The sequence below is a fragment of the Dasypus novemcinctus genome, chromosome 17 (genome assembly GCF_030445035.2).
Source record: "Dasypus novemcinctus isolate mDasNov1 chromosome 17, mDasNov1.1.hap2, whole genome shotgun sequence".
NCBI lineage: Eukaryota > Metazoa > Chordata > Mammalia > Cingulata > Dasypodidae > Dasypus > Dasypus novemcinctus.
In genome coordinates, this window is record NC_080689.1 from 67,696,422 (window position 1) to 67,721,093 (window position 24,672).

The following is a 24,672-nucleotide window of genomic DNA, read 5'->3' on the forward strand; positions in this document are numbered from 1 at the left end:
TCCTGCGGAAATTTGAGGGTGAGCTTCAGCCCGAGTTGATGAGGGAACGGGAAGGCATGAGGCAGGCTGCTTTCCCTCCGTGGTGCACAAGCAGGAAGCAAACCTGTAGGCTGAGGATCCTTCCTAACAAAATAGGGAGAGTTCCTCTGGCAAGAAAGCGATTCCTCCTTGTGTCCAGTGCCCACTGGGAGTTAGCTGGAGCACTGCTTGTTTTTCTGTCCAGCCTTAATACCACGTTAACTGTCAAACTAAGCACATTCCTTTTCACTATTCTCTTTACAGAGGGCTTTTCTGCCTGCTCTAGAATGGCCATTCTGTGTGAGTGAGGGAGAGTCGGTCGTGAAGTTCCTCAGTTCCACCTGCTGCCACGTGGCCCACGCTGGTCCCAGCCCCTCAGAGCTGGAGGTTTCCCACGCCACTTTCTTCAGAGAAGTTTCACTCTTTTCACCATGTTGGGATGCAGGTTTCTTAGCAAATGCAACATGAGGTGAATCTAATTGGTAGAACCCAATTCACATCCAGAACTCTAGCAGCCAGGGATTCTGGGAAATAGTTTTCGGCTCTCCAAACTTTCCAATTCGGAGGGTGAAAGGAAGTTAGCTGAGTCAATCCAAGATCTACAGGTTTCTACCTCTTTACCAATTTAATAAAGATATATTGGGTTTCCTAATTAATTATTGTGTTTGCTCCCTGGAACAGAACCCAGGGTGAGAGGGGATGGTGATGAGATGCATTCCTACCCTACATGTACCCACCCCTGGGCCATCCAGCTTAGCTAGGAGCCAGCTCGGTTGGAACACAGCGGTCCCACCTGATGGGTGCTGGTGGAGGTCTTTCCACAGAAGGGAGAGCTGCTGGGCATCAAGTCCCAAAGAAGTCCACTGTACGCCCTTCTCTGTTTCCCAACACTGCTTTGGGAATTTTTCCTTTTTAAAAAAATGTAATTTTAGTGGGATATAGGGAGGGGATAAAAACATTAAGATAAGGGCTCAGTTTACCATCTTGAACTAGATGACTTTCATTTCTATTAAGGTTGATTTTCCCCCCACCGGTAGGGAACAATTGTTCTTGTGAATCGTCTGCTCACATCCTTGTTTATGTTGGTATGTTTCTCTTCATTATATTTATTTGAAAGAGTTCTTTATTAAATATTATAAAACGCATTGTTTGTCTTATGTCATTCAATATTGTTTATGGTCTTAATCTTTTCCTTACAGTAAAGAATGTGTATGTTTATAAATTTTAATGAAGTCAAATTTATCCGTATTTTCCATGTAAATTTCTAGTTTTGTTGTTATAGAAAGGCTTTAGCCATCCCCTAATTTACATATATTTTCTTCTAGTTCCTGTCTGTTTTTTGTTTTTGTTTTTAATTTTCTATTTATTTATTGGATTTTTAAAATTAAATTGTCTTTTTTTTTTTAATCTGGTTTTGTTTTTAATGTTTAAAACTTTCAGTCCATCTGGACTTTAATTTAGCATACAGTAGAAGATAAGGATTTAAATTTATTCTTTTTCCCAAATGTTATGTCACCATTCATTAAATTATTGACCCATTGCCCACTGGTTTGAAATGCTGCCTTTATCATCTACTGAAAGTTTCTGTGTGCTTGAGTCTGTTCTCAGGAAAACACCCTGATAGCGTGCCCTGCACTCAGGCTCCTTTTCCTACCGCCCACTCCCCCTCAGACCACTGTGTTCTGATTTCTCTCCCCACCGTGTCACAGACTTTCTGTGGCAAAGCTCATCAAACTCCTAATGGCCAAAGTTAGTGGACACTTTTCACTTCTTTTCTTAATGGGCCTTCCTATTAGATGTGACATTGTTGAACGTTTACACACACACCTCCCCTATTATTTTGGGCTCGTTTTGTGTGCATTTGTTTTGGTGTATTTCAGAATTGCTGGGTCACTGGGTTTGTGCATCTTCATCTTTAATAAAGCCACGCTTTTTCCAGAATGGTGGGTCAGTTTATATCTCCACCAGCAGTGTGCAGGTGTCTCACGGGATTATCAGGACAAGCATTGGCAAATCTGGGATGCTCTGATTCTCTGTCCTCTGGCATTTGCTCAGTTCCTCCCTTTGCACCGTCTCTCCCAAAATCTCTCTCCTGTGAGCCTGAGTCCTGCGGCTGGCCTAAGCCAGCCCCACCGCCGCCATCACCATCCCTCCAACACAGACAACTGAAAGCTTAAAGGACTTACCTTTCTAAAAACCTCCCTTTGGTATTTTATTCCCTGTTCCAAAATTGCCAGGGGCTTCCCAGGGCAGAAGAGATAAGGTCTGAATTCCCTGAATTGACTCCAAAGGCCTTCCCCAGACCTCACCTCCCATCACTCCCCACGGGGGCGGCCTCGAATCCAGTAAGGGGACCCATCCCGCTGCTGGGGGTGTCAACCAGTAAAGTCACTGTAAAACAAGTGTGGCATTATTTAATGAAGATGAAAATATATTAAAGACCCAGTGATTTCACTCCTTAGAGCAGCTTTTGCACATCTATACCAGGGCACATGAACAAGGATGTTTATGTAGCATGGTTTGTAGATGCTCAAAGCCACCCAAATGCCCATCAAGAGTAAAATGGATAATCTGTGGTCTCTGTACCCTTCTTCACTCTGTCACCCCAGCCCCCACTGGCCCCAGTTAAGCATGTAACTTTTTCAGACAGCATATTTCATTTAAAATAGGAGCCCAAATGTCTACCTTCTAAAATAAGGAGTTTGGGGAAGCGGATTTGGCTTGACAGATAGAGCATCAGTGTACCACATGGGAGGTCCAGGGTCCAAACCCGTGTGAAGAGCTGGCCCATGCGCAGTACTGATGCGCACCAGGAGCGCCGTGCCACGCAGGGGTGTCCCCCACATAGGGGAGCCCCACACACAAGGAGTGTGCCCTGCAAGGAGAGCCGCCCCGCGTGAAAACAGCACAGCCCGTCCAGGAGTGGCGCCGCACACACTGAGAGCTGAAGTAGCAAGATGACGCAACAAAGAGACACAGATTCCCAGTGCTGCTGACAATACAAGCAGACACAGAAGAACACACAGTAAATGCACACAGAGAGCAGACAACTGAGGGGGAGGGAAGAGAAATAAATAAAAAATAAATCTTAAAAAATTTTTAAATTAAATAAGGAATTTGGCTTTTTACTCCATTGAAAAATGATTTTCTAATATTACCGTGTTCATATGTAGATAAACTTTCTCTAAGTAGTTGTGGTCATGCATTATCATTTTGTTAACTGAAGTGCTCCTTGTTCTTTTTTTAATTCAATTTTTAAAGTTAAATATAGTAAAATTCATTCTTTTTCGGTGTTCAGTATGAGTTTTAACAAATGTTTAAGTCTATCCTTTTTGTCGTTTTGTTTTTCATTTTCACAAAAAAAAAGTGAGATGTGTTAAAAAGTGCTTTCTTTATCTTGGATTTTATTTACCAGGTCCTTGGAAAGCAAAATTTGGTTTCACAACTGAACAATAATTTGCTCCATAATTTCAGATCAGAAAGGCCACTTCAGACAAAGCATTCCTGGACCTTGTGCCTTGCACAGAACCTTCACAAACTATAACTGAAGGGCCACAGCATTTTCCCAGCCAAAGAGCTTTCTAATCCAGGTGCCCTTGCTGCTAAGTATGTAGGCAAGCTAAAACCCCGGTCTCTGAAACAGGAGGGTCTGCCACGTCTGAATTACCTTGTCTTCTAGAATGTGTCAAGGTTTGGTGGCCTAAGCACTAGGGGAGAGTGAACACTTAGCCCCCACTTCTCCAGGAAGGGCAGGGGGATTTGGACAATATTAGTAATGACATAGATTTCAAAGTACATTTTTTTTTTAAGATTTATTTATTTCTCTCCCCCCATCCCCCTGCCCCAGTTGTCTGTTCTCTGTGTCTATTTGCTGCATCTTCTTTGTCTGCTTCTGTTGTTGTCAGCGGCATGGGAATCTGTGTTTCTTTTTGTTGCGTCATCTTGTTGTGCCAGCTCTCCGTGTGTGCGGCACCATTCCTGGGCAAGCTACACTTTCTTTTGCCCTGGGCGGCACTTCTTACGGGGCTCACTCCTTGCGCGTGGGGCTCCCCTATGCAAGGGACACCCCTGCGTGGCAGGGCACTCCTTGCGCGCATCAGCACTGCGCGTGGGCCAGCTCCACACGGGTCAAGGAGGCCCGGGCTTTGAACCACGGACCTGCCATGTGGTAGGCGGGCGCCCTAACCACTGGGCCAAGTCTGCTGCTTCAAAGCACATTAATCAGCTGTTTAACCATAGGTCCATCATTTCATGTGTCCTGACATCATGCAAAAAAAATTATCACCATACACGCCATCCTGTTGAGACCAACCACTACCTCACTATTTCTCCCCTCCCCTCCCAGTTGTTTTGTCCTTTCTACTTCAACGGGTGACTTCAAAGAAACAATGAGCTTGATGGCAGCTCTGAGGTGGGTAGGAGTCAGCATTCCTGCAAGTTATTTGACAGGGTTCCCAAAGCAAAGGCTTCGATGCCCATCACGCAAAGTATCTCAAAGCAAGTTGCTCTCCCACCCCTCTCCTTTCCTTCTGCCCTGCCTTTCCTTTTGCAATGCTGCAGAGAAAGTCCCCCTTCTCAGATGAATGGGCACTAGGTATTTGGCTTATTAATGAACAATTGTGAGAAAGAAATGAGGATATAATGTCTTTCCTTAACACTTGTTTGGATGCCCATACTCTGGATGAAAGAAATCCTTATATTTAGTTTCAAAATATAGACTCTCTCCTTGACTTCTTATCTCTTTCTAACTTTGGGTCCATTCTCTTTTCATTGTACTTCTCTTCCGGGCAGCAACATTCTTGTGGGGTCAGGGAGGACATCTTTAAATTCCAATGGAAAACACTAAAAGGAAAATCTGTACAACCACCTGTGACTAACGTTCGTGCTCTTAGTCCATCTTGTCTTTGCAGCCTCAAGGTGATATTATGTATTTGAATTGCTGAAACACTGAAATGAAATTTAAGGTCTATGTATATAAAGCATGTGCTGTAGCGGGTATCACAATGGTAACTTAAAATTGGGAGCAGGGTGGGGGGGATAGGAAGAAACTTAAGAAACATTTAATTGCAATGTATAGACTTTGTCTTGAAACTTATCCAAACATAAATACTATAAAACAAAACACACAAAAAAAAAATATTCATGAGACTACCAGGGAAATTTGAACACTGGATATTTGATTTTTTTTAGACGGGATAATAGTATTGTAGTTTTATTTTTAAAGAACTTATCTTGTAGGGATACCAAAATACTTTTGGGTGACATGACCAGATGTCTGGGATTTGCTTCAAAATAGTAATAATAAAATAGTCTGGGGGTTGGGGGGGAAGCAGACAGGAGGGGTTATAGATGAAACATCAGCCATCAAGTGATCATTGTTGGGATTTGAGTACATGAAGATTCATTACACTCTACTCTTTTTATGTTAAAACTTTTCCATTATAAAAAGTAACAAAACGAAATACAGGGTGAGAGACACATTTTGCTCTGACATCAGTTATTTGGTGTCCCCAGCTTTTGGGACAGGAATGGAGGCCAAACATCCCAGGCTGCCCCTCCAAGGACCTCAGCAGTTGCTCCCATGTCTTTGGAGTGGCACTGCCTGTTTCAGCCGGCACACGTGAGAGAGGAGGGAGGCTGTGCAGGGACATGCTTCTCAACATACAGAGACAGAAGAGGGCTACACTGAGCCTAACACTCACAAGGAGGCAGGAGGGGCCGCTCACCCTCAGTGTTCTCCAGGTGCCCTGGACCTACCTGATGGAAAGTTCATCCATCTGGGCTATGAGGGCCCCCCTGGTTGGCACCTGGAGCTGTGGAGCACACCTGCTCCTTCACTTTCGGCCCCAAGCCTGGGCAGGGCGGTACCTGGGAGCTCTGCTCTCAGCCAGCAGCAGACTCAGGTGTGTTACCCCCACTCCTGCTGCCCACCGTGGGTCAGCCTGAAAGCCGACCTGCCCAGGTTCATTTCACTACACCACTGATGTGGCCACAGGAGGGCCCAGAATGCTCAAACCTCAGGCAGGAGACAGGATGGCAGCTGAAAGGCAGGAGCGCCCCTGGACCAGCCACCACAGTCCTGCCCTGTCACTAGGGCTGAGGAGAGCCCCTCAGACTGACAGAAAATGGGAACCAAGCAGTGAATTCAAATCAGGGGGTTGGGTGGAAGGTGCCCCAGGTTTAGGCTCTTCCTCAGCCTTGGCCTGCCAAGAGTGGGAGGAAAAAGTGCCTAGATGTAGAAAATAAGCCCTCCACCCATGGAACCAAGCTGAAAGGCAGGGCACTGAGAACCCTCTCCTTTCGGTCCCCAAATAAGAGTTTTTTGGGTCCTAAGCATGTGTCTCAGGAATGTAGCTGCTTATATTTCATTTCCTTCCGTGTTCAAGATCAGCCTCTCCGAGGTATGCTTTTTTATTGATCCCCCATGCCAAGCACGGTATCTCACCTAATCTTCCCCTCAACTCTGAGGAAGGTGTTGTTAGATTCAAACTGCAAATACAGAAACTGAGGCTGAAAAGTTAAGCAAGTTTCCTCAGTTCACACAGCCTACAATGGGAATAGCTAGGATTTGAGCCCGACTTTTTACCACTTTACCAAGCTGCCATGGGAGGTGACTATGGCCCTAGGAATCTGCCCAAGAACCCCAGGAAGAGAGGAATTCCCAGGAGACCGGGTTGAGGATGGGCACACCCTGCTGCCAGCCAGCCTGCTTGGTTCTTGTGTCACCCCTGGCGGCTCTGGGCTTCGAGGGCTGAAAGGCCATTCCATGCTATGGCTCATCCTTGATGCACAGTGTGCCTCGCCAGGGCTCTCCTCCCACCACCACATCCCAGTTTCCAGAAATCACCCGGGCTCCTAATTAGTTCCCACCATCATCTATGGGCAGTGACGCTCGAGTCAGGGTGCCTGCCATTCCCTGGCCACCCAACTTCCATGACACTGCTGAGGCCTGCAAAGGACACCAGAGTGCATGTGTACTGCTCTCTCCCATTTCTCACCTCCACAACCCAGTTTCTTCTCCTTCTATTCCCCGAGACACTGCTCTGGCCAGATCATCAGGCACTTGCTAGTCACAACCTCACAACCACCACTTTCCAGAACTCAGTTCACTTGACCTCTCAGCTGCCTCAAGGGTGCCAGCTACCTCTCCTTAATCCCTTACCTCCCTTGGCTCTGCGACAACATCCTCTCTGGGGTTCCGCTGCTCTCAGTGGATGGCCCTCCCGGCTCTGCTGTGGGCTCTCAGGGACGCCCAGGGCTCTGTTCTCCACCCTCACACTCTACACTCTCCCCAGAAGTGCTGCTTCAGATTCTCTCAGCCTCACAGGACTCCCAGGCCTTGCTCTACCCTGACAACTCCTACAGGCTATTACCCAGTTTCTTAGGACTTAGATGAAATGCCATGCTGCAGGACATGGGATCTGACTTTCCCAGAGCCCAAGAGCTACAATTGAGCGCCCCTGTGGGGCAAGTCAGGGGGAGTTAATACCCACATGGAGTAAACTTTGACCAATGAAGGGCAAAGACAGGAGGGAGAACAGGTAAACTTCCTCCCATCAATCTCAATGTAAAATTCTAGCCAGGCATGGTGTTTCTGTAGTCCATCCAGAGACATCCCGTGTGAAGGAGGGGCAGCTGTGCTTCTCTGTGAAGCAGTAGTCAACTCACTAAAACCTTTTCTTTTCTCCACCTTCTTCCCCGTCTCACTTCCCCTTTCCCTCACTCTAATTTCTCTGGGACTGCACCTTCCAATAAAGCACTAGCACTTAAGCCTTGCCTCAGACTGTTTTCTAAGTAACCCTACAGTGGTTCCACGTGTGCTAAATGTGTCCGTGACAGGATCAAGCATGCTTTCCTGATTGAGCGGAAAATCGTTGTGAAAGTGTTGAAAGCACAAGCAGAGTCAGAAAGCTAAACAAAGGGAAGACACCCCAGAGGAACACTCAGTCTGTCCAAAGGGAGAGATCAAAGAGTTAACCAATAATCACAGTGGAAACAGATGCTTCCTGGTATAAAGCAATGTAGTGAGAGCATGAAGTAGAGAAGGAAGCCTGCGATTCGCCAGGCTCTGTGCTTCTTACATGCACTATCTTCTTCAGCCTTCACAAAAGCCCTGTAAGGTAGCATGATTTATTCTGCAGTGGAGAAAACAGACGAGGTTAGATTCTTGGATGTCAAGGTCACAAGCCAACTACATCTGAGCACACCCCGATAAAAGTTCATATTCTTGCTGCCTCTAGACGAGGAGCACCTAACAGGCCCAAGGGATTGGAGATTTCCTGAGGTGGCCATGTCAGGGCTGTCTTAAAAAAAGAACAGGATGTCACCCTGGGGAAAGAGCGACAGGGAAGTGGAGTGGAGGGAAGGAGACAGATGATATTCTTGGCAGCGGGAAGAGGTCGGAGAGCACAGAGCCACAAGGGAACTTCAAGCTTCACCAAGACGGGAGCACAAGGGACATGTGGAGAAGCAGCCATGTGAGAGGCTGGGAGGTGGGCAGGACCCAAGTCAAGGACAGGCTCGTGTGCCATTCTAGAGAATTTAAATCCTATATTCTAGACACAAGGGGGAACCACTTCAGGATTTAAAGCAGGGGAGTGATAGGGCCCAGTCACACTTTGGACAGGTTCCTCTGGCAGCAGCATGGAGAACCAAATGAAGAGAAGCTAGCTGCAGGTAAGGTGACCGGTTTAAAACCTGCTGAAGTAGAGTAAGAAATTATGTACAAAGTTAGCAGTAGTGGGGGTGGGAACAAATGAACAACTTTGAGAGATATAATGCAGGAAAAACTGAACAGGTGCTGAGAAACTAGACTAGCTGAGGAGAATGAAGGAATCAAAGACACGCAGGTTTGTGGCTCATCCACACCCAGGTCACAAAAGAAACATTCTGTTTCAGACATGCTGACTCTGAGACAGCTGTAGGACTGTCACAGGGAGGAAACCAACAAATACCTGCGTGAGCACGTCTGGAACTCAGGAGAGCAGGTCAAGTGGTGAGAAGCCATCACCAAGGGAAGAGGAATAAGCGAGAAAGCCCTGTCCTCATCCAAGGGCGCCACCAGGACGAGCCCAGTCTTGGCCCGCGACATCGTAACCACCCGGCAGCCTGGGCAGAAAGGTCAGGAACACAATCCAGCCCCAGCGGAAGAACCTCCTTAACTCTGGAGGAGGCAAGGAGAAGCGAGGGAAAGACTCTCAGGTATCAAGATCTAGCAAACCTTCTCAACCAGTTCTGCGAAAATTAAATGTGAACACCCCGAGGTACTCCTTTTTACAATAAATTATACCCTATGCAGCTAGTATGGTATTATAGCCACATACAGTCCTTGGGAATGGGGAAAAAAAAAAAGTTACCCAAATTGTTTTCTCTTGGAGCCCCAGTTAAGAAAGGCTAAGGTACAGAGCAGAATTCAAACCCACATCCCACTGACCTTCTTCCCCAGAGGTGCTCAAATTGAAACCGTGCCCAGGAGTGACTGTGTCTCCTGGGTCCCCAAGCTGGAGCCCTTTTCCTCGTCTGCCCTTTCCCTCCCAAGAAAGGAAGCACTCGAGTGGAGGGGCTGCCTGGCTGAAGCTGTTCCTAAGCACCAAAGGTCTCTTTCTCCCTCTGGATCAGAGCCCGAGCCCTTTGGGGGATTGGGATGGATTTCCTCCAAGTAAGGAATAGAAGAGGGCATCAAGGCGCCAACTACACTCACCTGGGGCTAAGCTCCAAAATGCCAGGGGGCTGCTCACTGGCCCACTGGGTCCCAACCTAGAGGTGTTTTCAGTAGGCTGGGGCCAAGGACAGAAAACACTGATTTCTTTTTAAGGAGCTCCCTTGGTGATACTAATTTGTAGTGAGGTTTGATAACTTCCATCCTTTCTTAGTGACCTGCTGCTTTGGTATTCCTGTATTATTTAGTAAATGTTCCCTCTGAGGAGCCCCACATCTTGTGCAGACTCTGGGCTACGCATCAGAAAGTCAGCCAGCTCCAAAAACCAGACTGAAAAACAGTGCAAAACCCAGGCAGCAAAGACAGGGCTGGCAGAGTCTACTCACCCCCAGCCTTCCTAACCCCCAAAATGGGCTTAGGTGCACCCCCTCAGTCCAGCCTCTCCTCCTTGCTCAGAGTAACTTGCTGCACATGAATCGAGGCACACAGCGTTCTACCGGCCACTGCAGAGAGGAGCCCTCGAATGTGACACAGCCAAAGCTCCCTCTGCCTCTCCGCTCCCCACTCTTACCCTGAGCTGAATGGCCCGAGTCCCACTCCCAACACCACACAGAAAGCACTGAAGCAGAAGTTGCTTTAATCAAGGGGTGAAGTCCTCATTCAGGGGGATCTCACCTAACCTTTGGTGGTAGTGTCTCAGCCTACCCCCGACATGCCCGGAGGCCCCTCGGGAAGGACGCAGCAGCCGATCAATAAATCCTGATAGAGCCCAGGGACAGGGGACCTGGGGCAAGGGGCGAGGGCTGGGCACCAACAGGATGAGGCGTGAAGCTGAATGTGGGAAGAGCTTTACACAGATGCTCTACCTGGGGAACAGGTGAGGTGGCTGTGCATCGGGCACTGCAGCACCAGAAGGGCCTGAGGGTCGAAGGGGACAGCAGGGAAAGGCATGCTTAGGAGATTAGGCGGCCGTGGAGCCGATGCAGCTGTTCCTGAGTCAGCACCAGCCGGTGTCGCTGTCCAAGGCCAGCCGCACACGAGAAGGTCACTTTGCCCACATAGACTGTGTCGTCCTGCTGCTCCTCCTTGGCCTGGAGGTGGGCGAGGGGGACATGACCCCAGGTCAGGAGCTCACTTGGGCTGTGGGCTGCTGAAGGGGTCTTTGCACCCAAGACCAAGGCAGTCCCTGGGAGACTCGGGCTGGGCTACAGTGACCACATTTTCCAAATCAAAATCGGGGCACATGGTCTGACAAGGGAGTTTTGGGCCTCACCTGGTGTCAAAAGGCACAGATATTTAGGTACAAGCACACTAGACTTTCTGGAGGCCATGCAAACACTTTTAAGTTATTTGCTAGTAAGAGGTTAATAACCCAGGGGGGTGCAGTTGTTGGACCCAAGTCCCCGGAAGCCTCTTCAAATTCTGAGGGGAACAGGGAGGACCTGCCAGAGCCCTCCACGCTGCCCCTTCCCCTCCCCATGGTCCCCCTTACCCTGAGGAAGGCTGATGACGGGAAGGTGGCAAAGGCAGTGGGGACTGTGGCTCCAGGGCGCTGTGACACGGTCTCCTTGAGGACCTCATCCTGGGGGGTGGGAGGGAAACGGACAGACCCCTGTTCATATAGGGCTAACCCAAAACCTCCCTGGTTTCACAGGGACACGAGATCCAGAGAAGCAAGGACTAGTCCTGTCACTTTTGCTCTCAGCTCCTACCTCACCTCCAAACCCATCTCCACTACAGCATCCATCCTGACTTTACAAATCCTTATCCTTTAAAGCCCTGGGCAGATCCTACCACTCTGGGAAGCCACCCCATCCATCCTACCCCACAGTGGTCTCAGCTGCAGTCAGAACCACACCCTCTAACGATGCTCCTATCTAACTCATCTTATTTTGTTGATGAGAAGTTTCTTTTGTTTGCACCTGGACTGTGAGCCCCCAAGGCAGGCACCTTGCCTTCCCTTCCACCTCCCTCCCCAGTGCACTATCAGCACAGGAATAGGCCCAAAGAAACTGTGAAAGTGATTGAGGAAATGAATGTGCCGAAGTCTCCACCGAATGCTCTGGAGCAAGGTCTTTAGAGAAAGGGCAGAGTCTGCACTGACCTGGAGCTTCTCGATGGTGTCGCTCAGGGACTTGAGCTGAGCCACCTGCTCCAGGAGCTGAGCCGATGGGCTTTTGGCAGCTGTGGGAAGGCAAGGCTGGTGAGACCCACCAAGGCCCAGGCAGGCAGCTGCACTGGACTGCGGGTCTGCAGGGCAGGGACTGGGCCTTCTCAGGGAGCAAGCACTTAAGAGACAGTGGGTGAATCAAGCAAACTGAACACTGAGGCCCAAGAACACTGCTGGGAACAATGCATGGATTGTCTAGGGAGGGGCTAAACCCTGGAGAGGGCAGGGGGCGGGGGTGTATAATTCATCTCAGGGGCTGGCACACCCATACCAGGACTGGTGCGAGTGATGTCTACCACGTGGGTGTGCGTGCTCAGCTGATTCAACGTCTCCAGTAGCTGGTTGGTCTTACGATACAGCGCTCCAGCAGCCAGCTCACTGCCAGGGCCCTCATGGGGCGGGAGGGACAGCTTTGCCACATGCAGAGGAGGCAAGGCTGCCAAGGATGCCTTCATCTGGGATCCCTGTCAGGGAGAAAAGCAGGGTGGTGGTCAGAGGTGGAAGAAGGCCCCTGTCATCTATCAGTGGCGCAGGTACACTCCACCCCCACCCGGTGCTTCCTGTGACCTCCTCACCTTGAGGATGCTGTTCTCATGCTGGAGCTGGGAGATGTGCAGCCTCATGGCAGAGATCTGCTGAAGCAGCAGTGGGGAGTCCTTTACCAGCCCCAGGCCTGGCACAGACCCTGGAGCCTGCCCAGGGGCTCCTGCTGTGGGACCGCAACAAATGTCATCAGAGAGGTTGAAGGAGGGGGGTGAGGACGGGCCCCGCCCCTGCCCCTCCCGCCCCTCATGCCCTCCTCTCCCACCTCCCGTCGTGGCTGCTCCCAAGTGGGAAGCTCATTCTGCTCCCCCAGCCCTGAATCCCACCAGCCCTGGTAATCCCCACCAAGGTGGGTCTCTACCTCGCTGTTGCTCTTCTGTGCTCGGGAGAGCCCGTGGGGGAGCAGGGAGAGAGGAGGAGAGAGGAATTAGGTGATCTGGGTGTGAGGGGTCACACCAGAGTAATCCTGGACACGGCCCACAGGAAAATCCTTTTCCCAATCACCATACAGGAAACCCCTTCCTCTGGCCCCCATCTTTGGGGCGAGCACAGATATATGGGGAAAAAAGGTAGGAAAAGGGGAGTGAGAACACGAGACAGGGTGACATGTGTGAGAAGAGTGACCACACAGGTGTATGTGCTGGAGGAAACCTTGGGCTGTGAGGCTGTCCCTACCTCCCTCTCTCGAACTCCATCTCCAAGGAAGGCATGGGAAGGATCCAGAGACCCCAATATACCTGCCCCCTCCAAGCACTTATGCTAAGGATGCAGGGGCATTCCCTCATTGCTCTGAGGCAAGGGACCCTCTTTTTGAGAGGAAGTTCCAGAAATTCAGTACAAGTATTTGTTTAAAGAGCCAGTGCTTAAACAATACAGTGTGGAAATTCTGGAGATGCCTGTCCAGGCACACAGAGCTATCTGTACCACAGGAATCTAAAGCCACGAATGTACTTTGGTCACCTTGCTGACGAGAACAAGAACAGAGGTAAGGTCAGCTGACCAGACCCAGGAACACCAGGGGAGGTCTAGAGATCCTGCGCATTTAATTCCAGGGCAAGAAGTGTGGCTTCTGGAGGTGGAAAGGGTAAATAAGAAACTGAAGAGAGACCAAAACACAAACCACATGGCAGATGAAAACCAAGATGGCAGTGGCCACCTCCCTCTTGGTCAGAAAACTGGAAGTTCAAGCCCAGAAGGAAAAAAAACTCCAGGTAAGAGGATCTGACCTCACTGAGGACCTGGCCAAGGTCAGAATACAAGCCCCAAATGAAACCAGGCCAAGTCAGCAATGGAGATGGTCAGACTGCCCAGGGCCTAAACCAGAAGTCCAGAAGGAATAAGGTTGTCCTTCAGGGACCTGGGGCCACCACTGCAGGAAGAACAAGAGGATGGAAGAGGAAGTCACCCCACAGGGTGACCCCAGAAACTCAGTGGGCAAGGTACAGTGGCCAAGCACAGAAGCCATCAAAAGCCAGTGCCAGGCAAGGCAGGATGCCCAGCAGGGTTAGCCCAGCCTGCTGCGAGCTGACAACCCTCTGGGAACTCTGGCTGGGACAGAAAGGACAGACTACGGACCCAGAGGTGACATTTATTAAAGTCCAACTGTCCTCCTTATTCTGAGCTCCTTGACAACTTGCTAACGGTGCCCCTTGGTCAGAGAAACTCTGCACATCTCTCTGGACGAAGTGAAAACCTGGTGAAAGCCGGGAGTGACAGCAGGCAAGCACATTCCTGGCTGAACATCTGGGGTAAGACAGAGGCAGACGGCGAACCGAGGCCAAGGACAGGAGGAGGGCCGTTCCATCTCCTCTGGGTCACGGCAGCCTGCCCCGCTGTACTCACCACCAGCAATACCTGAGACCAGGGTCGCAATGCCCGAGGGCGGGGGCCCCCGGAGCCCCTCGATTGTGCGCTTGGACTGGCTGTTCAGCCGCTGCTTGAGCTCTGCCTTTTCGGCCTCCAGCTGGTCAATGTCAGCCTGGAGTGCATCCATCGTCTCCTCAAACTCTCTGTGAGAGAGAACTGCTCTTGATGACTGTCCCCTCCCCATGACCCCACCCGCAGTTTTCAATCCGGGCGGTCTGGGGAGCAGCCCCGCCCAGGGAGGCAGCAAGGGCAGCACGGGCTTAGGTTGGGGTGAGACGAGGGCAGGCCCTGAAGGAGGCCGGCGCCTGCCCCCTGGGAGTCCCACTGCAGCAGGGTCTGAGGGGGTAGCTGGGTGGAGGTAGAGAGCCTGCAGTGGCAGCAGGGGGCTGGGCGAGCAGGGCCCCGGGACGGTGCCTGACTTCTCCTTCTTCCTCAGCAGCGTCTGGGTCTCCTCCAGCCGAGTCTGGACTTTCTCAGCCCGCTCGTCCGCGTCTTTGGCAGCGCTGTCCAGCTTCTTCTCCAGGAGGCTCAGCCGCACGTTGGCCTCACTCAGTTCCTCCCCCTAGACGAGGGCAGAGCGTCCAGTTTCCTTACATCCCCCCACAGCCCCCAGGAGACTTGGGATAGACCATGAGTAACTCCCTAAGGGTCCCGCCGTGCCGCCCAGGCCCCCAGATCCTGGGCCTACCCCACTCTCACCTTGATCTTGAGTGACTTCTTTAACTCCTTGATAACTGTCTCTCTATCTTCAAGCTTCAAACCCAGGCCTTCAGCGTCTGTGATCTCTGCACGAAGGGCTGCTGCCCGCAGCTCAACTGGGGGCGGCTAATTGTTGGGGTGGAGCAGAGGGTGGAGTTAGGGAAGTTCACCAACATGCTCCTTTCCAGGGAAATCCAGCCACAGGAAATCTTCCTACTATCCAGATCCCTTCCTCCAGCTTCCCAGTCCTCCCACAACTAGCAGCAGCTCGGTGAGTCCAGCTGCTCTGGGCCCCGGGAGCTCCTCCTAGGACACTCCAGTCACCTTGCTGGGGGGCCGCTCTGCATCGTACTCCCCCTCCTGCATGGCTGTGGCCAGTTTGTTCATGGTACTGATGAGGATGTTGCAAGACTGGCGCAGACACTCATAGGGGCTGCCGGAAGGGCTCCCATAGATCTGCAGAAGCCAAGGGCAGTAGTGAAAGCCTCACCAGCCACCTGCCTGCCCGACCCCCCTCTGCCCAGCCATCTGGACCTACCTGCTCGCTCGCTTTGAAAGCCAGCTCCTCCAGAGCAGCCACAGGCAGCCCCTCATTCTCGGCCAGCGGGGCAATGAGCTGGGCGGCAGCAGCTGCCACCTCCTGCAGCACAGCCACCACCCATGTCAAGTGTTTCCTGCAGTCTAGGAGCGTGTCAGAGACCTGTGCAACAGGCCAGAGTCAGGAGCCCAGCCTGGGTCTAGCACGACAGTTCCAGCTACCCCAAAACCATTCCTGTCCCACGACCAGAGCCAGACAATGACATGCCAGGCCCTTCCTAGTTCTCCCCAGCTTCTTTCCCTTCCCCACTTGCAGCCCCAAACCTGTGGTCCAAAGGCCAGTGCAGTTGGGATCCCAGGAGCATCTGTCCCTGGCATTCGCCTCCTGATCTTCTTACAGAACTGGCGGATGTCACTGCATGATGTTTCCAGGTCCCGGAGCAAGAGGGCAATATCTGAAGCTTCCTGCCCACCCTAGTCAGGGAATAGGAAATGGGTGGGGCACCAAGTCAGCCTTAAGGCTGGGGATGAGGAGGTGGGGACTAGGAAGGAAGAGGAGTTCAGCAGATCAAGATGTGCTCTCACCTGCAAAAAGGCACGTAGCCGCCCCACCTCCACACTCATGCAGTCCAGGGCACTCTGGGTGAACTGCGAGGACAAAGCGTGTGCTTGTCAGCCTCCGACAGGAGCCCTTCTGCCTCCTCCGCATCTCTAAGAAGTTCCCATCCTCGGCTGACCCCCATGCCTAAGTGGGTCCTCTGGCTTCCTGATCTGGCCTTAGTGACACTGCCCTAGTCCCATGTGATATCCCTTGGGGGCCTGACCTCCTAACCTGGCATTCCCCTTTTCCTCATCTCTAAAGGGTTCACCTTAATGTGGTCAGCCAGCTGCATGGTACAGTCCTCAGGCTGCTCGGCGAGATGGATGCTGTACAGATGCTGAGGAGGGATGACAAAGAGACAGACAGCGTTCAGACCCTGGAAGGGTAGAGGGGTCTTCCCAAGCTGCAGTCTGAGGCCAGATCATCATGGGACTCCAAAGGTACAAGAGAATCCAAAACCCCCAAGCAGCTGCATCAGAAGGCAAGTTCATCCAAGAGCAAACCAAGCCTCAAGCAAGCAGGGGAGAAAACATCCATGGATACTCTCACGATAGCCCCCATTGGGAGAAACCTTTCCTCCCTCCTGTCTTGCCCCAGACCTGGTAGTACTTGATGGCCTTGGTGAGAGGTTCCACATTGACAGTCTCATCCAGCTGATCCTTGTGCAGCAGCTCAATAAGGAAATCCAAGGAGCGCTCGTGAGCACTCATCTCAGGGTACAGACTGCCCACCTTCTTATACACGTCCACACTGCACTGAGAGAGGGCACTAGGGACCAGAGAAGGGCTCAGTGAGGCCAGGGCCGTCCAAGCCCCAGGCCTGCCAGCAGTCTCAGTTCCAGCCTGTCGTAGGCCCAGGGCCCTGCGGAGTGGGGGAGGAGTCACTTACTGCTCATAGCGGTGGAGCGTGGCCTGCAGGAGACTTAGGGAGTACACCAGCCCGGCAGCAAAGCTGAGCTGCTCCCCCGCAGCTCCTCGCAACCCGGGCCGCTCTGAACAGTTCTCACTTAGTTCAAACTTCTCCTGGGCCTGCTTCCGGATCAGCTCCGCCTATGGGACGAAGCACCAAGGACCTGGGCCTCAGAGCAGAGGATGGGGAACCCAGACTCAGGAATTCAGGATACAGAGCTAAACAACCCTGAGGGCACACTGACACATGTGGCAGGAAAAGCAGCAACAACTCTTGGAAGGGCAGGGAGTCTCACATGGTGGCATGATTAATGGAGACTGTGATACTTTGGGATGTGTGGATAAAAGAGAAGCATGACCAGTAGGACTATGTTCTTTCCTGCCTGAAAGCTGCCACTCCTAGAATACTAGGCTGCCAATTATCCCCCTGGCTAACACTGTCCTGGTCTAAACTCAAATGTTATTCCTTCAGTGACTGCCCTCCCCGCCCCCCAATCTAAATTAGATTTCCAATTGTGCTGTGACACAATCTACCTCTACTTCATCACGTTCACTTTGTATTACACCTTCACGTGTGGCTTTGCTGACTGTGTGATCCCCCACTTCATCCTCAACTCTTTGTGGGCATGGACGCTGACTGCCACCTTCACTCAGCATCCTCAATGCCTGGCTCACAGCAGTTTCAGCAAGCATCTCCTGAACGGGCGGCTGATTGGTCCTACCTTACAAATGAGACGGGGCATGAGCAGCAGCACCAGGACACAGTCATGGTCCCCACCTGGCCGAAGGAAACTGTCGGGCATGAAAGCTGTCAGCAGGGACATGTGCCGGTTGGCCTGGGCGACCTCCATCTGCCTCAGCTCCATTTCAATTGCCTGCGAGGGGAGGAGGAGGGCTCTTAGCCAGGGTGAAGAGGGCCCCAGAACCACCGTGCCTTGCTCTGCCAGAGCCCTTGATTCCAGGACCAGCCCTGGCCAGGGGTCTTCCAAATCACCACACAAATACCGTACCCCTACCCAGGAATCTGAAGCCAACAGTCCTACGTCATGTCATTCCACAACCACATCCAAGCTAGGCTCCCCAGTACTTGGCCGCCCATCCACACTCCCAACCTTGGCATGGGCCTTTGTCTCAGCAAACTTGATTTTGAAGTCAAAAGTCTCTGGAGGTGGCTGCTGCTGCCTCTCCACAGATGCTTCCTGCTGGTTTGTCAGTTCTCGATTCACATCCTGGGAGCAGAGACAGACAGTGGGGCACAGCTGGTCACAAGTGAGCCCAGGGGTGGTAGCAGGTAGAGAGTAGAGGTGGAGAGCAGAGGTGGAAAGCAGAGGTGGGCAGGCACCTGTAGGTGAGCAGTCAGCTGGCGATACTTCTTGATGGTTTGCTGGTAGTCTGCAACCGTCTCCTGGGCTGCCTCGACACGTTTCTGGGCCTCACGCACCCGGGCACCTGCCATGTCCAGCTGCTCCCGCAGCTCCAGTTCTGTTTCGCGCGCATTCTCCTGTAGCTCGTCATTCATCTCATTCATTGCTTCCTGGGAGGCCACAGGTAGTTGGGGGCAAAGGAAAGGCAGGGTCAGGGTGGCAAGGCCAGGATGGGTCCAGTCACCACACACCCTGCTCAAGTGTCAGGGGTCATATGTCAGTCCCTCTCTCAGCTGGTCTCCTTTCAAACACCCTCCCATCAAATGCTGGAAATCTCGACACCCTCTGGTCAAGGGTCTGCTCTTCTCTTACCAGGTCCCCCACTGTCTCCCTCAATTCCCGCACTTTCTCTTCTAGATTCAGGTTCCGGTCTGTCAGCATCTCCACCATCTCCTCAGCACCCAGAGCAGCATCCACCTGGGTTACAGAGAGGGAAAGTTGTCTACAGAAGAGGGCCCAAAGGAGAGTCAGGTGGGGGGACGCAGGGCGAGGGGCGAGGCTCTCCACACCTGCTCTTTGAGCTCATCAATGGTGCTCTCTGCCTGGCTCAACTCCTCCTGCAGACGCTCCCGCTGTTGCCTCACAACTTCCAGCTCTTGGTTCTTCTTTTCCATGAGCTTCTGGAGCTTCACATGCTCTTGCTTCTCCGAGGAAGAAAGATCCCGCATCCTGAGTGGAAGTGGGGAGAGAAGAGAAGAGGGCGAGCCTGTGTCAGTTGCTGGGCGAGAGATGCCCTAACACCTCTGGAGATGAGGAGAGTGAGCTCCAGAGCCAGGAGCTGGTAGGGCTGGTGGGGCTGGTGGGGGAGGTGGGGGGGTGAGGACCTACCTCACCAGGGCATCCTTCAGACGGGCATTCTGCTCCTCGAGCTGCTTGAGCTGATAGCTGGACGCAGCCCCATCCGAGCCTGGGGAAGATCATGAATGCTTTCAAACACAGCCCTGACCCTGCCATTTGGCCCCCAGCAGCTCCTGGCCTCTCACCTTTCTCTTCAATCTCAGCCTTGAGGATCTCCAGGTCAGTGGTGAGCTCATCCACACGCTCCTTCAGTGCCTCGACCTCCTGCTGCAGGGACTCTGCCCGCTCTTCAGCCATCTCTTTGTCCAGAGTGGCCATCTCGATGGCATCAGCAGTGTCAGCCATTTCCTCCATGTAGCGTTCCTTCGCCTCCAATGCCTCCTTGGCTTCCTGAGGACAGGGTGGAGTTTGTGGGTAAGAACAGAGAGATGCCTCATGCCACCCTTTCTCACACAATGTTCCAGGCTCCAGCTCTAACAGAGTTTCTGGTACACTTCTTTGGGCTTCTCGACCTCCCCAACCACCTGCCCCCTCCACCTCAAGTCCCACCTTTCGTGCTTCCTTGAGGCGCCGTTGCAGGTCTGCCTGCTGCTCCTGCATTTTGCTCTTCCATTCCTGCACCTGCTCCAGCTGGATCTTGTATTTCTCCAGTTCTTTCAGCTTTGCCTTGTCTTCTGCCCGTTTCAGCCGCAAAGTCTCCAACTTCTCCTCCAGGTCCCGCACCTGGGCCCTCAAGCCCTCCTCCTCCTGTGAAGAGAGGCTTCTTGGTCTGTGCATAGTCCACCCCTCCTCCCCACCAAGGCTGAGCCAGAGCAAAGAGGACAGGGATATGGGCAAAAGTCACCCCAGCCCTAGGGTCAAGAGCAATTTGTCATACAAAATGTCAGAAAGGAAACCAGGACACAGTACCTTAGGGGGAAAGCGGGGAAGGACAGAAAGGAAAGGGTAACTCAATCAGTGGTGGGATACCCAAATACTACATCCCAACTCTTCCTGTGTCTGGTTTGCCCCCTCCCCCATCCTAGTCCTTACCTTGGAGGGGGAAGGAAGGAGAGGAGCTGCTCCAGGAGAGGTGAGGGCTGGTGTGGGGATGATAGGTGCTGCCAGTGGAGTCTGAGCTGGGGTGCTGGGCTCACTGCTGCTCAGTTCACCTGCCGATGCCGAGCCAGAGGGGCCCAGGGAGCTACTGGCCCCAGCCACCCCAGAACTGGCTGGGCGGGTGGGCTATTAAGAGAAGGTAGGGTAAGCCAGAAAGAGAACAGGGGGCAGGGGTGATGAAAGGAGGAAAGAGAAAATATGAGAATATAGCAAGGGAAGGAGACAGAGAAGGGAAAGGCAGAAAGAGTATCAAAACATAATGAGAACGGAGAAACAGAGTGAAGGGGTAAGGGAAAACGAGAGAGTCAGAGTGAGAGAGTGACAAAGGGCAGGGGAAGAGGGGAGAGACATGAGATTACAAGGCTCCTCCCTTGGCACTGACCCCACATTCCTCCCAGCTCCAGCACTACCCCCTTAGAGCAGAGTCAGTCCCTTACTCCCCACAACTCCCCTCTGTGACCCAGTTATACTCACTGTAGCAATTCCTGAATACTCCTAGTCCCGTCCTTGCTCTGGGCTAGTGCCTTCCTCCCCCAGGAGGGAGAAAGAGCCTCAATGTCATTCCCAGAAAGAAATAACAGATGGGAGTTTGTTCTCTGACTTTCATGTTCCCAGAGAAGGAAGGGCTAAAAGGGACAACAGGGCTTGGGGACGGTCAGGCTCTCCAACCGGCGAGGACCTCCCTCCTCTTTGGGAATCAAGCTTAATTTCCCTCACTCCGTTCAGTTCAGGTAAGAGGACTGGGGATAAAGCTGTGCCCTTCCGTATCTAGCCCCCACCTTTTCAAAGTCCTTCCCAGGATTCCAAGCTCCCCTTCCCCTATCACCAGACAGACGGGCAACAGAAATGCTGCCCTCCTGAGGCAAGGTGAGCAGAGCTGAATCTTCTGCTATCTCCCTTCCCCAAGACTAAAGGGCACTAGTTGGGAGACAGCACTGAGAGGGTGATGGGGACGTTGCAGGGGGCTGCCCTGTAGACCTAGACCTGCCCAGTGCTCTCCCTGGAAGTGCTCTCCCAGTGCTCAGAGATCATGTGCTGTCCACAGACACCCCCTCCACCGAAGCCTTACAGACATACCCACCTCCTCATCCGACATTTTTCACTGCCAAGTTCTTACCTCTCTTCCAATCATTCCCCCACCCTACAAAAACTGGTGAAAATTCCCTCCTTCAAGAAACCCTGTCTTGATTAACCATAGCCCCTCTCATCTCTCTTTTGCACTCAGCTGCTGGCTCAGACAACCTCCTAAGAGCATGAAGCCATTTTCCCAGGAGTGGCCTGTCACCATCCCCAGCCCTCTCCCCCCAAGAGAACCAGATGCTCTCTGACCAACTGTGACCTGCTCACACACATGCACACATGCATGCACATGCCTGACATGCGCCTATACACGCAGCAGAGGCTTGCAGAGGGCTGTCTTTTCTCACCTTGGGCCGCCGAGTTGTGGTCTGGACAGGCAACAGGAGCCAGAGGAGGAGAGGTAATCAGGAAAGAAAAGGATAATGGCAGAAAGACAGACAGCAAAAGGGACAGCAATGAGAGCAGAAATAACAGGAATAGAGCTACAACTGACACCCCGCCTCACCCCTACCCTCCCATCATCTTCTTCCTCCAGGGACTCAGTCTTGGCTCCAGTTCCCAGTTTTGCCCAGCCCTTGCAGGTCTCACCCTTTCAGACACCCTGGAAATCCCAGAGCCCCGGCAGAGCCACAGAAGACCCAAGGCAGCAGCTCAGGGCGAAGGTCTCCAGAGGCCAGTCCTTGGGTGCACAGCCTCACTCCAGGCCAGAGCCAGAGGCCCCGCCCAACCACCACTCCCCAGGACTTCTCAGTTCAGCCCCTTCCCTTCAAGTGCTACTCACCAGAGGAGTCCCTAGAAACCCCGTGTGACAAGAGAGCCCAGAAGTGGGAGATCTGGCCCTGAAGGCAGAACAGCTGCTGTCCTCCCCGCCCCCTCCCCCAGGACCAGATCGCGCAGCAGGCCCCATCCCTAGGGCAGAGGGCTCAGGTGTCAGGACCAGGAATACTGCATTAGCCAGAAGCCCAGAGCGCAGCAGAGCACCCGGCCCAGCTGCAAGGAAGGGGGGCACTGGCAGCAGCACAGGGAAGCTACTGCCCTAGAGCAAATCCAGAAGTCCCCAGGTCACTACAGACTGGTGAACGGGTGATTCACTCCAACTCTAAAACAGAGTTCTTGCTGCCCAATGACCCACTGCTCTGGCAAAGACAAGATTCAGCTTGGGCCCTGTTCCCAAGAGTCACTGGGCCCAAGAAGACCACCCCCCACCCCCACCCCTCTAGCCTCAGGCTAAGCTTCCAGAGTGTGGAGTCAAAACCCATCCAGGGTCCCCATCCCACCTTGGTAGAGCCCACTGTCACAAACACCAATGGAGAGGTGGGGGAGGGATGCCGAGGGGAACCAAGAGTCATTCTGGCAAAGGGGTGAGGCAGCCTGCTAGAGACACTGAGACACCTGGGCCTGCTTCAGATTCACCATAGGAAACTCCCAGAGCCTGTTTGCAGCAGAGGCTGCCTGCAGGCCAAGCCTGTGAGGCCACTGGGTGCAAGGCCCGGAGCACAGGCAGGGCAGGGCACAAATGCTTGGGCCCAGGGCGTGGAGCATGGCAGTGACATACACCTCTCCCAGCCCTCCACTCCGCCACCCGGCCCACCTCCCCCAACCAGGTAGACAGATTAAGTCGCTCAGCCCCCACCCCCACCCCGGCGGCCGGCTGCCACCATCACCCTAGCAACCCGGCAGCAGGACCAGAGCAAACAAGAGTACCTTGCGGGCTGTCGGTGCCTGTCTCATCATTGCAGAAAACCAAAGAAAGCAGGGAGTGGAAAGAGGAGGGACAGAGGAGGATGGAAAAACACAAGGAGGAAGGACAGACGGCGGGAAGGAGGGAAAGAGACCGAACAGAGGGAAAGGCGGCGGAGAAAGGAGATTAGTGCATCAAATCCCAACAGTGCAGCCTCTGCTTCCCAGCCCAGCGGCTTCCCGGCCTGAAGCCGGCTGCAGCTCCGACGCAGAGGCCCCACGCGCGCAGCGGGACAGCCGGGCTCAGCGGGCACGGGAGAGACGCCTGGCCCGTCGGCCAGCTTAGGCTGATGGCAGCCTCGGCGGCCGCAGCACCAGCTCCACCTGACGTCATGCACCCACCCTCCTCTGCTCCGTGGGGGAGGAGCCACGGCTCCTGGGTCACCTAGCAACCGCCCAGGGTGCTGCTGGCTCCTCCTCCTTTTCATGACTGGACAAAGTCCTGCGCAGAGCGGACCCGGCCCCTCCCTCCCGAGGATAGGTTCTGCCTTCTCCTTGTCCCCAAGGAACTGGGCAGGGGCCGCCCCAGAAATGGCACCCTATAAGGCCTGGGCACCACTGGGAGGGACCTAGGGCTCTCATACTCACGCTTCCCTTCCCCCCCCCCCGCCAGCCCCATCCCCTCCACGTCTGCCTCTCAAATGCACTGACCACCTGCTTCTGTCTCCCACCCACGAGGTCTCCTGAGGCACCCCCCCCCCCAGAGCACTCCTCCCACAAGGGGCATGGGCTCTGGGCAGCACCTGAGGAAGGCAGGCTGGGAACCATTTCATCTGGGCAGCAGCCCGAATGACCGTGTCCGGCTCCTTTCTCCCTCCTCCCCTGGTTGTGAACTAGTTAAAGCCTGTCTCTCAAGGGCTTCCAGAAAGTCCTGGGCACTATGCACAGGCATCTGGGGCTCTCTTCTACCCTCTTCCTCAAGGCATGTTCGTTTGCCCCTGGAGCGAGCTGCCTATCCACACAGGGTGAGAGCAAGGGGGCCCAGGGCTCAGTAAGCTACTGCCAGAGAACCACTGGAGAGGAAGGCTGGCGAGCAGGAGAGGGACTAACTGACATTTTCCACCAGGAGCCAAGAAGGTGCTGTATCCCAGCCCAGGCAGTCTAGGCTGGGCAGAACCAAAGCCCCAGGATTTGACAGTGACTCTCAGCCTAGGCCGGGGTCAGGTCAGGCTGCAGCTAGAACTCTCCACAGAGAACAGACTGCAGTTCCATGCTCTTCTCTATTCAGGAGCCTGAGGTCAGAGGGGACCCCAACCAGGAGACCATAAACAAGGCAAGAATCCAAGTTTCTATGGCCCTGGAATGGACCCAACAGCCTTCATGGTATTCTTCTCATTCTTACATCCCCATTCCCGCCCAGACCAAGACCCCAAAGCAAGTACCAGAATGTGGTCTCTTCCACAGCAAGCCTCAAGATGGTGAGGATCATCACCAACTAGGAGTCCAAAAGGAGAGGCTTTCCCCCTTCCCTCCCACTGCCCTTATCTGGTAGCTCCCCATGCAATGTCAGGGGGGCATGAGCCAGGCCTGCC

At 53.1% G+C, this 24,672-nt stretch overlaps 1 protein-coding gene across 50 annotated transcripts in view; it reads right to left on the minus strand.

Moving 5' to 3' along the window:
* Nucleotides 1-10,296: 10,296 nt before the first annotated feature.
* The window catches only part of DCTN1 (dynactin subunit 1), a 30,261-nt gene continuing 15,885 nt past the window's right edge, over nt 10,297-24,672 (minus strand). For 8 of the 50 annotated variants that reach the window (XM_071208916.1, XM_071208919.1, XM_058278931.2 and 5 more), the window contains 27 exons: nt 23,105-23,122; nt 21,748-21,768; nt 20,255-20,446; nt 19,772-19,969; nt 19,408-19,612; nt 19,253-19,331; nt 18,934-19,093; nt 18,737-18,841; nt 18,343-18,534; nt 18,113-18,229; nt 17,723-17,875; nt 16,981-17,141; nt 16,692-16,860; nt 16,361-16,429; nt 16,077-16,139; nt 15,816-15,965; nt 15,493-15,654; nt 15,279-15,410; nt 14,955-15,080; nt 14,675-14,817; nt 14,232-14,398; nt 12,751-12,765; nt 12,422-12,555; nt 12,118-12,310; nt 11,781-11,860; nt 11,169-11,258; nt 10,297-10,767 (listed from right to left, as the gene is read on the minus strand). In XM_071208916.1, the coding sequence (XP_071065017.1) occupies nt 10,630-10,767; nt 11,169-11,258; nt 11,781-11,860; nt 12,118-12,310; nt 12,422-12,555; nt 12,751-12,765; nt 14,232-14,398; nt 14,675-14,817; nt 14,955-15,080; nt 15,279-15,410; nt 15,493-15,654; nt 15,816-15,965; nt 16,077-16,139; nt 16,361-16,429; nt 16,692-16,860; nt 16,981-17,141; nt 17,723-17,875; nt 18,113-18,229; nt 18,343-18,534; nt 18,737-18,841; nt 18,934-19,093; nt 19,253-19,331; nt 19,408-19,612; nt 19,772-19,969; nt 20,255-20,446; nt 21,748-21,768; nt 23,105-23,122 (3,432 nt within the window). In that variant the 3' untranslated portion in view covers nt 10,297-10,629. Of the gene's footprint in view, nt 10,768-11,168; nt 11,259-11,780; nt 11,861-12,117; nt 12,311-12,421; nt 12,556-12,750; nt 12,766-14,231; nt 14,399-14,674; nt 14,818-14,954; nt 15,081-15,278; nt 15,411-15,492; nt 15,655-15,815; nt 15,966-16,076; nt 16,140-16,360; nt 16,430-16,691; nt 16,861-16,980; nt 17,142-17,722; nt 17,876-18,112; nt 18,230-18,342; nt 18,535-18,736; nt 18,842-18,933; nt 19,094-19,252; nt 19,332-19,407; nt 19,613-19,771; nt 19,970-20,254; nt 20,447-21,747; nt 21,769-23,104; nt 23,512-24,672 lie in introns of those variants that run through there. The other 42 variants (XM_058278938.1, XM_071208931.1, XM_058278959.2 and 39 more) reach the window with 11 other exon arrangements.